This window comes from Oncorhynchus gorbuscha, linkage group LG03, assembly GCF_021184085.1.
Source record: "Oncorhynchus gorbuscha isolate QuinsamMale2020 ecotype Even-year linkage group LG03, OgorEven_v1.0, whole genome shotgun sequence".
NCBI lineage: Eukaryota > Metazoa > Chordata > Actinopteri > Salmoniformes > Salmonidae > Oncorhynchus > Oncorhynchus gorbuscha.
In genome coordinates, this window is record NC_060175.1 from 104,385,931 (window position 1) to 104,398,430 (window position 12,500).

A 12,500-nucleotide genomic window follows, 5' to 3' on the forward strand; every position below is an offset into this window, starting at 1 on the left:
GGAGGATATGGAATGTGATGGGAGACAATGGGAGGTGATGGAAGGTGATGGGAGGTGACGGGAGACAATGGGAGGTGATGGAAGGTGATGGGAGGTGACGGGAGACAATGGGAGGTGATGGGAGGTGATGGGAGACAATGGGAGGTGATGGAAGGTGATGGGAGGTGACGGGAGACAATGGGAGGTGATGGAAGGTGATGGGAGGTGACGGGAGACAATGGGAGGTGATGGAAGGTGATGGGAGGTGACGGGAGACAATGGGAGGTGATGGGAGGTGATGGGAGGTGATGGGAGGTGATGGGAGGTGATGGGAGGTGATGGAAGGTGATGGGAGGTGATGGGAGGTGACTGGAGGTGATGGGAGGATATGGAAGGTGATGGGAGGTGACGGGAGGTGATGGGAGGATATGGAAGGTGACGGGAGGTGATGGGAGGATATGGAAGGTGATGGGAGGTGATGGGAGGTGATGGAAGGTGACGGGAGGTGATGGGAGGATATGGAAGGTGACGGGAGGTGACGGGAGTTGACGGGAGGTGACGGGAGATGACGGGAGGTGATGGGTGGTGATGAGAGGAGATGGAAGGTGATGGGAGGTGATGGGAGGTGATGGGAGGTGATGGGAGGTGATGGAAGGTGACGGAAGGTGACGGAAGGCGATGGGAGGTGATGTACTGTAGGTAGCCTTTAGGATGTTATTCCTTGTTCCCAAGAGAGAGATGTTCCCATCTACACAGATGTTCCCATCTACACAGATGTTCCCAAGAGAGAGATGTTCCCAAGATAGAGATGTTTTCATCTACACAGATGTTCCCAAGATAGAGATGTTCCCAAGAGAGAGATGTTCCCAAGAGAGAGATGTTCCCATCTACACAGATGTTCCCAAGAGAGAGATGTTCCCATCTACGCAGATGTTCCCAAGAGAGAGATGTTCCCATCTACACATATGTTCCCATCTACACAGATGTTCCCAAGAGAGAGATGTTCCCATCTACACAGATGTTCCCAAGAGAGAGATGTTCCCATCTACACAGATGTTCCCAAGAGAGAGATGTTCCCATCTATACAGATGTTCCCAAGAGAGAGATGTTCCCATCTACACAGATGTTCCCAAGAGAGAGATGTTCCCATCTACACAGATGTTCCCAAGAGAGATGTTCCCATCTACACAGATGTTCCCAAGAGAGATGTTCCCATCTACACAGATGTTCCCGAGAGAGATGTTCCCAAGAGAGAGAGAGATGTTCCCATTTACAGTACATGTTATTGGATCTGAGGAAATGTGGCAATTACCTTAATTGACTGAGGGAACAGCAGAATGTTCGTATTCTACATTCTGCCGAGTTTCCAAAACCACAAGTAAAAACCAGGACGCTTGGAAAGACGACGTCTGGCCTTCGATTTAAAGAACAGACCAAATAGAGTATGGATATTGCCTAAAGACAGCCTTCAAGATTCAAGTTTTAATGTCACCTGGACAAGTAGAGTGGAATGCTTTTCAAAATCAAAGTAGCACTAAAAATAACAAGATAGTACAAAAACACAATAGATATTAATATAAGTACCCTACTATATACAGGGTCAGATAATACCATACTATATACAGGGTCAGTTAATACCCTACTATATACAGGGTCAGTTAATACCATACTATATACAGGGTCAGTTAATACCATACTATATACAGGGTCAGTTAATACCATACTATCTATATACAGGGTCAGATAGTACTATATACAGGGTCAGTTAATGTTTCCCCCTGATTGTATTTAACCCTTTGTTTCCTCAGTTCTTTGCTCTTTGTTTTAGCACCCAGCCATACTATCTATATACAGGGTCAGTTAATACCATACTATATACAGGGTCAGTTAATACCACACTATATACAGGGTCAGTTAATACCATACTATATACAGGGTCAGTTAATACCATACTATATACAGGGTCAGTTAATACCTTACTATATACAGGGTCAGTTAATACCATACTATATACAGGGTCAGTTAATACCACACTATATACAGGGTCAGTTAATACCATACTATATACAGGGTCAGTTAATACCATACTATATACAGGGTCAGTTAATACCATACTATATACAGGGTCAGTTAATACCATACTATATACAGGGTCAGTTAATACCAGACTATATACAGGGTCAGTTAATACCATACTATATACAGGGTCAGTTAATACCATACTATATACAGGGTCAGTTAATACCAGACTATATACAGGGTCAGTTAATACCATACTATATACAGGGTCAGTTAATACCATACTATATACAGGGTCAGTTAATACCTTACTATATACAGGGTCAGTTAATACCAGACTATATAAGGGGTCAGTTAATACCATACTATATACAGGGTCAGTTAATACCATACTATCTACAGGGTCAGTTAATACCATACTATATACAGGGTCAGTTAATACCATACTATATACAGGGTCAGTTAATACCATACTATATACAGGGTCAGATAATACCATACTATATACAGGGTCAGTTAATACCATACTATATACAGGGTCAGTTAATACCATACTATATACAGGGTCAGTTAATACCAGACTATATAAGGGGTCAGTTAATACTATATACTCAATTTAGTTTAATCCAACAAGCACAGAATCACCTTCAGACAGAGAACTTGCAGAGCAGAACTCCCTATTTTATAATGATGTTGTTGGAACAAGGCAGTCTTTTCAAGTGAGTTCAACCGTTACAAGTTGATGTTCTTCAATAGCACAGACCCCAAAGCAAATCAGAGGGAGAAAAATAGTTTTATTCAAAAAGAACAAATCATAGATGCTATGCTGGCCAATAGACGACAGCTGTTTCTTCTTCCCTGTCCTCAGTGATTCTCCCCTGAACAAAGAGTCCAGATAACAAGTATCCCGTTTCAAGCTCAACGTATAGACCATTCGAACCAATGACAACTTGCCACATGTAGCTTTGAGTCCAGTACTGAAACCCCTACACATCTTCTAAACAGAATGTTGAACTGAAAAACAACTATTTCCATTTGATCGTTAATTCCCTATTGACCTCCAGTCCTCTGAGTTGTGTATTATCTTAAAATATTCTTACAAGCTCAAGCGGAGAATCAACTTCACAGAGAACTCCCAATGTGCACGTTTCCCAAGAGACTAGATATTCTATCCCTGTTCTATCTCCTGAGGGACATGTTGTTGGACCTGAGAAAATGTTTACACACCAATTAATTACAGAACAGTACCTTCTAGAACCTCATCTCCATACTGTATGACTGGACAGTGCTGTAAAAAAAAACATGTGAGAATCTCTCTGTGTGTGTGTGTGTGTGTGTGTGTGTGTGTGTGTGTGTGTGTGTGTGTGTGTGTGTGTGTGTGTGTGTGTGTGTGTGTGTGTGTGTGTGTGTGTGTGTGTGTGTGTGTGTGTGTGTGTGTGTGTGTGTGTGTACACTCTCTCAATTCAATGCAATTCAAGGGGCTTTATTGGCATCGGAAACATGAGTTAACATTGCCAAAGCAAGTGAGGTAGATAATCTCTCTCTATATATATTTCTTTCTCTTTCACCCTCTCTCTCATCTCTCTCTCTCTCTCTCTCTCTCTCTCTCTCTCTCTCTCTCATCGTTCCCTCTCTCTTTCAACCTCCCATCTCTCTCTCTCTCTCAGTCTTTCACACTCTTTCGCTTTGTCTCTTTCAACCACTCATCTCTCTCTATATCTCTTTCTCTGTCTCTGTCTCTTTCTCCTTCACCCTGTCTCTATCTCAGCCAGTCTTCCCAGAGAACGCCTTCCCAGATAACGCCAGTCTTCCCAGAGAACGCCAGTCTTCCCAGAGAACGCCTTCCCAGATAACGCCAGTCTTCCCAGAGAACGCCAGTCTTCCCAGAGAATGCCTTCCCAGAGAACGGCAGTCTTCCCAGAGAACGGCAGTCTTCCCAGAGAACGGCAGTCTTCCCAGAGAACGCCAGTCTTCCCAGAGAACGCCAGTCTTCCCAGAGAACGCCAGTCTTCCCAGATAACGCCAGTCTTCCCAGAGGATAACGCCAGTCTTCCCAGAGGATATCGCCAGTCTTCCCAGAGAACGCCAGTCTTCCCAGAGAACGCCAGTCTTCCCAGATAACGCCAGTCTTCCCAGAGAACGCCAGTCTTCCCAGAGAATGCCAGTCTTCCCAGAGAAAGCCAGTCTTCCCAGAGAACGCCAGTCTTCCCAGATAACGCTAGTCTTCCCAGAGAACGCCAGTCTTCCCAGAGAACGCCAGTCTTCCCAGATAACGCCAGTCTTCCCAGATAACGCCAGTCTTCCCAGAGAACGCCAGTTTTCCCAGATAACGCCAGTCTTCCCAGAGAACACAGCGGGAAAGATATAAACAAAGATCTCATATTTTTGCCTCTGCAGCTTCAATGACTCTCACACATCACTTGCACCCTCTCTCTCTCTCTCTCTCTCTCTCTCTCTGTCTCTCTCTCTCTGTCTCTCTGTCTCTCTCTCTCTGTCTCTCTGTCTCTCTGTCTCTCTCTCTCTGTCTCTCTGTCTCTCTCTCTCTCTCTGTCTCTCTGTCTCTCTCTCTCTCTCCCCCCTCTCTCTCTCCTTCACTCTTTCATCTCTTCTACTAATCAGCCATTTTAATCACCCATATGTGATCCCTCTCTCCCATTCTTGTCGTTCTGCATTTCTTCCTCACCTCTTTCCTCCTCTTTCTCTATCCCTCCCCTCCCTCCACTTTCTCCCTCTCTTCCTCCCTCTCCCTGCTCTCTTTTTCAATTTCGCCCACACGGTTCTTCACGTAAGAGCTTGTGATAACTCACCGTGTTCCCACAGCAACCATTCTTCTACTGAGCCCACAGAGAGAGAGAGAGAGAGAGAGAGAGAGAGAGAGAGAGAGAGAGAGAGAGAGAGAGAGACAGAGACAGAGACAGAGACAGAGACAGAGAGAGAGAGAGAGAGAGAGAGAGAGAGAGACAGAGACAGAGACAGAGACAGAGAGAGAGAGAGAGAGAGAGACAGAGAGACAGAGACAGAGACAGAGACAGAGACAGAGACAGAGACAGAGACAGAGACAGAGAGAGAGAGAGAGAGAGAGAGAGAGAGAGAGAGAGAGAGAGAGAGAGAGAGAGAGAGGTTAAGGAGAGACAGAGAGAAAGAGAGGGAGGGATGGTATCAGTGTGCACGTCTATTTCTGGGAGCCTTTCCTCCTGATGCTTTCAGCCTGCCAAGCCACAGGTGGGCAAGGCAAGGCAACGGGGTTGGTCCATATTGGCTTTCTTATGCCAACGTTATTACAGAATATTAGAGTAGGATGTTGGGAGGTAATAATAATAGAATAATAACATGTTGACCTTCTACTAGTCGTAAACACGGGATACACCTTCCAACCAAATGCCTACCCGTAGGTTCCTTATGTCGTAAACACGGGATACACCTTCCAACCAAATGCCTACCCGTAGGTTCCTTATGTCGTAAACACGGGATACACCTTCCAACCATTTACATTTACATTTAAGTCATTTAGCAGATGCTCTTATCCAGAGCGACTTACAAATTGGTGCATTCACCTTATGACATCCAGTGGAACAGTCACTTTACAATAGTGCATCTAAATCTTAAATCTTCTATTGTTATTGGTGGCTCAGTTGGTCCTGTGCTCTATTGTTATTGGTGGCTCAGTTGGTCCTGTGCTCTATTGTTATTGGTGGCTCAGTTGGTCCTGTGCTCTATTGTTATTGGTGGCTCAGTTGGTCCTGTGCTCTATTGTTATTGGTGGCTCAGTTGGTCCTGTGCTCTATTGTTATTGGTGGCTCAGTTGGTCCTGTGCTCTATTGTTATTGGTGGCTCAGTTGGTCCTGTGCTCTATTGTTATTGGTGGCTCAGTTGGTCCTGTGCTCTATTGTTATTGGTGGCTCAGTTGGTCCTGTGCTCTATTGTTATTGGTGGCTCAGATGGTCCTGTGCTCTATTGTTATTGGTGGCTCAGTTGGTCCTGTGCTCTATTGTTATTGGTGGCTCAGTTGGTCCTGTGCTCTATTGTTATTGGTGGCTCAGTTGGTCCTGTGCTCTATTGTTATTGGTGGCTCAGTTGGTCCTGTGCTCTATTGTTATTGGTGGCTCAGTTGGTCCTGTGCTCTATTGTTATTGGTGGCTCAGTTGGTCCTGTGCTCTATTGTTATTGGTGGCTCAGTTGGTCCTGTGCTCTATTGTTATTGGTGGCTCAGTTGGTCCTGTGCTCTATTGTTATTGGTGGCTCAGTTGGTCCTGTGCTCTATTGTTATTGGTGGCTCAGTTGGTCCTGTGCTCTATTGTTATTGGTGGCTCAGATGGTCCTGTGCTCTATTGTTATTGGTGGCTCAGTTGGTCCTGTGCTCTATTGTTATTGGTGGCTCAGTTGGTCCTGTGCTCTATTGTTATTGGTGGCTCAGTTGGTCCTGTGCTCTATTGTTATTGGTGGCTCAGTTGGTCCTGTGCTCTGTTATTGGTGGCTCAGTTGGTCCTGTGCTCTATTGTTATTGGTGGCTCAGTTGGTCCTGTGCTCTATTGTTATTGGTGGCTCAGTTGGTCCTGTGCTCTATTGTTATTGGTGGCTCAGTTGGTCCTGTGCTCTATTGTTATTGGTGGCTCAGTTGGTCCTGTGCTCTATTGTTATTGGTGGCTCAGTCGGTCCTGTGCTCTATTGTTATTGATGGCTCAGTCGGTCCTGTGCTCTATTGTTATTGGTGGCTCAGTCGGTCCTGTGCTCTATTGTTATTGGTGGCTCAGTCGGTCCTGTGCTCTATTGTTATTGGTGGCTCAGTCGGTCCTGTGCTCTATTGTTATTGGTGGCTCAGTCGGTCCTGTGCTCTATTGTTATTGGTGGCTCAGTTGGCCCTGTGCTCTATTGTTATTGGTGGCATAGTTGGTCCTGTGCTCTATTGTTATTGGTGGCTCAGTTGGTCCTGTGCTCTATTGTTATTGGTGGCTCAGTTGGTCCTGTGCTCTATTGTTATTGGTGGCTCAGTTGGCCCTGTGCTCTATTGTTATTGGTGGCTCAGTTGGTCCTGTGCTCATATATTATTATTATATTATTATTGGTGGCTCAGTCGGTCCTGTGCTCTATTTTTATTGGTGGCTCAGTTGGTCCTGTGCTCTATTGTTATTGGTGGCTCAGTCGGTCCTGTGCTCTATTTTTATTGGTGGCTCAGTTGGTCCTGTGCTCTATTGTTATTGGTGGCTCAGTCAGTCCTGTGCTAATCCAACCTCGGCCAACAGCTCCGCCCCCCGCTCCTACTCGCCCAAGCCTCTCCAGGTTCTCCTTTACCCAAATCCAGATAGCAGATGTTCTGAAAGAGCTGCAAAACCTGGACCCGTACAAATCAGCTGGGCTTGACAATCTGGACCCTCTATTTCTGAAACTATCCGCCGCCATTGTCGCAACCCCTATTACCAGCCTGTTCAAACTCTCTTTCATATCGTCTGAGATCCCCAAGGATTGGAAAGCTGCCGCAGTCATCCCCCTCTTCAAAGGGGGAGACACCCTGGACCCAAACTGTTACAGACCTATATCCATCCTGCCCTGCCTATCTAAGGTCTTCGAAAGCCAAGTCAACAAACAGGTCACTGACCATCTCGAATCCCACCGTACCTTCTCCGCTGTGCAATCTGGTTTCCGAGCCGGTCACGGGTGCACCTCAGCAACGCTCAAGGTACTAAACGATATCATAACCGCCATCGATAAAAGACAGTACTGTGCAGCCGTCTTCATCGACCTTGCCAAGGCTTTCGACTCGGTCAATCACCATATTCTTATCGGCAGACTCAGTAGCCTCGGTTTTTCGGATGACTGCCTTGCCTGGTTCACCAATTACTTTGCAGACAGAGTTCAGTGTGTCAAATCGGAGGGCATGATGTCCGGTCCTCTGGCAGTCTCTATGGGGGTGCCACAGGGTTCCATCCTCGGGCCGACTCTTTTTTTCTGTATATATCAATGATGTTGCTCTTGCTGCGGGCGATTCCCTGATCCACCTCTACGCAGACGACACCATTCTATATACTTCCGGCCCGTCCTTGGACACTGTGCTATCTAACCTCCAAACGTAACCTCTGTTACATCTGAAACCTACTAATGACCCTGTTACAACTGAAACCTACTAATGACCCTGATACAACTGAAACCTACTAATGACCCTGTTACAGATAAAACCTACTAATGACCCTGTTACAGATAAAACCTACTAATGACCCTGTTACAGATAAAACCTACTAATGACCCTGTTACAGATAAAACCTACTAATGACCCTGTTACAACTGAAACCTACTAATGACCCTGTTACAACTGAAACCTACTAATGACCCTGTTACAACTGAAACCTACTGTTTAGACAAGTGTTACTTCTCTCTAACCAGGGATGGGCAGTCCGCGGAGGACAGAGTGCCGTCTCCCTTTCCCACCATCGTCCCGAGTAAACCGACCTGATTTAAACTAATTGCATGTTTAACTGAAGATCATGAACAAGGCAGTTAACCCACTGTTCCTAGACCAGTTAACCCACTGTTCCTAGACCAGTTAACCCACTGATTTGTTCTTAATTGACTTGCCTGGTTAAATAAAGGTAAAATAAAATATGTGTGTTAGCTGGGTGCTGGGGGAAAGAATGACACCAATCGGGACCCTGATCAGGCCCGTGATAATATCGTATCGGCACCTCAGCATCGTGATAATATCGTATCGGCACCTCAGCATCGTGATAATATCGTATCGGCACCTCAGCATCGTGATAATATCGTATCGGCACCTCAGCATCGTGATAATATCGTATCGGCACCTCAGCATCGTGATAATATCGTATCGGCACCTCAGCATCATGATAATATCTTATCGGCACCTCAGCATCGTGATAATATCGTATCGGCACCTCAGCATCGTGATAATATCTTATCGGCACCTCAGCATCGTGATGATAATCAGCATCGTGATAATATCTTATCGGCACCTCAGCATCAGCACCTCAGCATCGTGATAATATGATCGCACCTCAGCAATATCAGTATCGTGATAATAATATCGGCACCTCAGCATCGTGATAATATCGTATCGGCACCTCAGCATCGTGATAATAACGTATCGGCACCTCAGTATCGCGATAATATCGAATCATGAGATCCCTGGGGATTCTCAGCCCTGTTTCCCTAGAAGCCTCAGGTGGCAGTTCCAGATGAAGTCATTACAGTCTGAATTCCGTTGCCCCTAACAACAATGTCAGCGACCATCTTGTCATTAGCACGGTTACTAAATGTACGTGATTTCTAGATCATGTAACTGAGATTAATCCACCGTCACGATTCATGAACTAAACTGAGTGGAATCAGCCCGTTAGACTGTTGAAATAAGGACACGCTGACATTGTTGTTAGGGGCAACGCTAGCAAAATGAAGAAAAGTACTTAGTTGCCACAGTAACAGAGGCATTGGGTGTTTAGCTGGCATGTGGTGGTTTTAAATAGATCTAGCATGCAGCTCAGCTCAGCACACACACACACACACACAAACACACACACACACACGGACACACACACACACACACACACACACACACACATACTTTTGCTCGCAGTTAATTGAACGATCTGTTTGCATTCACCATGCAATAACTCACAGCACTTTACACATATAGCTGCTCTTTCTCCCTGTCTGTCTGTCTGTCACACACACACACACACACAGCATCACACACACACACACACACACACACACACACACACACACACACACACACACACACACACACACACACACACACACACACACACTAGTATTTCTTTGGGCCCAGAGGTTTTGGTAGAGACCTAGTCCACTCGGGGAGGTAATTTATCATAGTGCTATTAATACCAGTAGCTGCCATCTTACTTTATACACACACACACACACTCACAGACACGGACACACACACACACACACACACACACACACACACACGGACACACAGACACACACACATAAAAAACATGGCACTATATCACTGCTATCCTACTGTATGTAAGTAATGCAGATATGGTACGGTAGGCATCATGGTACGATAGGCATCATGGTACGATAGGCATCATGGTACGATAGGAATCATGGTACGATAGGAATCATGGTACGATAGGCATCATGGTACGATAGGAATCATGGTACGATAGGCATCATGGTACGATAGGAATCATGGTACGGTAGGCATCATGGTACGGTCGGCATCATGGTACGATAGGCATCATGGTACGATAGGAATCATGGTACGATAGGCATCATGGTACGATAGGAATCATGGTACGATAGGAATCATGGTACGATAGGCATCATGGTACGATAGGCATCATGGTACGATAGGCATCATGGTACGATAGGCATCATGGTACGGTAGGCATCATGGTACGATAGGAATCATGGTACGGTAGGCATCATGGTACAGTAGGCATCATGGTACAGTAGGCATCATGGTACAGTAGGCATCATGGTACAGTAGGCATCATGGTACGATAGGAATCATGGTACAGTAGGCATCATGGTACGATAGGAATCATGGTACAGTAGGCATCATGGTACGATAGGAATCATGGTACAGTAGGCATCATGGTACAGTAGGCATCATGGTACGGTAGGCATCATGGTACGATAGGAATCATGGTACAGTAGGCATTATGGTACAGTAGGCATCATGGTACAGTAGGCATCATGGTACGGTAGGAATCATGGTACGGTGGGCATCATGGTACGGTAGGAATCATGGTACAATAGGAATCATGGTACGGTGGGCATCATGGTACGGTGGGCATCATGGTACGGTGGGGATCATGGTACGGTAGGCATCAACCGAAATGTAAGTCTTGTAGGAGACGGTGAAATTTGACCATTTCTCTGCATTTCTCTACTCTCCATTTTATGTATTACCCTGACAACAACACACTATTTATCCTCCCTGGCCCTATCTCATTTTCATGTTGATACCAAGAATAAAGACACCACATGCAGAGAGAAGCTAACAGCAGAGACACGCTAACAGCAGAGACAAGCTAACGCAGAGGCAAGCTAACGCAGAGGCAAGCTAACGCAGAGACAAGCTAACGCCGAGGAAAGCTAACAGTAGAGACAAGCTAACGCAGAGACAAGATAACGCAGAGACAAGCTATCATAGACACTAGCTAACAGCAGAGGCAAGCTAACGCAGAGACAAGCTAACACAGAGGCAAGCTAACAGCAGAGACAAGCTAACGCATAGACAAGCTAACAGCAGAGACAAGCTAACACAGAGACAAGCTAACAGCAGAGACAAACTAACGCAGAGACAAGCTAACGCAGAGACAAGCTAACGCAGAGAGACAAGCTAACAGCAGAGACACGCTAACAGCAGAGACTAGCTAATGCAGAAACAAGCTAACGCAGAGACTAGCTAACGCAGAGACAAGGTCACAGCAGAGACACGCTAACAGCAGAGACAAGCTAACGCAGAGACAAGATAACGCAGAGACACACTAACAGCAGAGACAGGCTAACGCAGAGACAAGCTAACGCAGAGACTAGCTAACGCAAAGACAAGGTCACAACAGAGACACGCTAACAGCAGAGACAAGCTAACAGCAGAGACTAGCTAACAGCAGAGACAAGCTAACAGCAGAGACTAGCTAACACAGAGACAAGCTAACAGCAGAGACTAGCTAACACAGAGACAAGCTAATGCAGAACACCACCAACCAGCTCTGATTTTCACCTGCAGATTCAATTAGTGATCCACAGATATGTCTCTAGGTATGTCTCGGTGATGAAGATAGCCTTACTGTTGTGTTCTTGTTTCACTGGAATATGTTTATATTATTCTAACATATAATTATAATGTAATATATTTTTATAATAATGGGGAGAGAAAAAAACACAAAAAAAAACAAAAGAATTGTGAAACAAGAACATTTTACAGACCTTTCATTGTTGGGAGGTCCGCCTGACCTATACAGCAATACAGAGACATTCACAAAGAGAGAGAAGGAGAGAGAGGGAGAGAAGACAGACAGACAGAGACAGAGAGATAGGGAGAGGGAGAGAAAGAGACAGAGAGATAGGGAGAGGGAGGGGGAGGGAGAGGGAGATGGAGAGAGAGACAGAGAGAGAGAGAGAGAGAGAGAGAGAGAGAGAGACAGACAGACAGACAGACAGACAGACAGACAGACAGACAGACAGACAGACAGACAGACAGACAGACAGACAGACAGACAGACAGACAGACAGACAGACAGACAGACAGAGAGAGAGACAGACAGACAGAGACAAACAGACAGGTAGAGAGACAGAGAGACAGAGACAGAGAGAGACAGTTAGTAACACTTAACAATGTGTCTCTTCTATACATAAGTACATCTCCATAGGAGTGAGGATGATGAGGATGATAGAAATAATGTGTCTGTTTTCACTCTATTGAAGCAACTGAATCATCAATACGTCTGCATGTACTGTAATGTAGATGTCGATGCACCTGCTGTAATAGTGGAACAAAAAGGTTTACG

The 12,500-nt window shown here is 45.5% G+C and overlaps 1 protein-coding gene across 1 annotated transcript in view; it reads right to left on the minus strand.

Moving 5' to 3' along the window:
- Positions 1–12,500, minus strand: part of LOC124018101 (proline-rich receptor-like protein kinase PERK2) — a 57,088-nt gene that overhangs the window by 32,667 nt on the left and 11,921 nt on the right. The window contains exon 3 of the mRNA XM_046333378.1: positions 11,920–11,946. Within this exon, the coding sequence (XP_046189334.1) occupies positions 11,920–11,946 (27 nt within the window). The remainder of the gene's footprint in view (positions 1–11,919; positions 11,947–12,500) is intronic.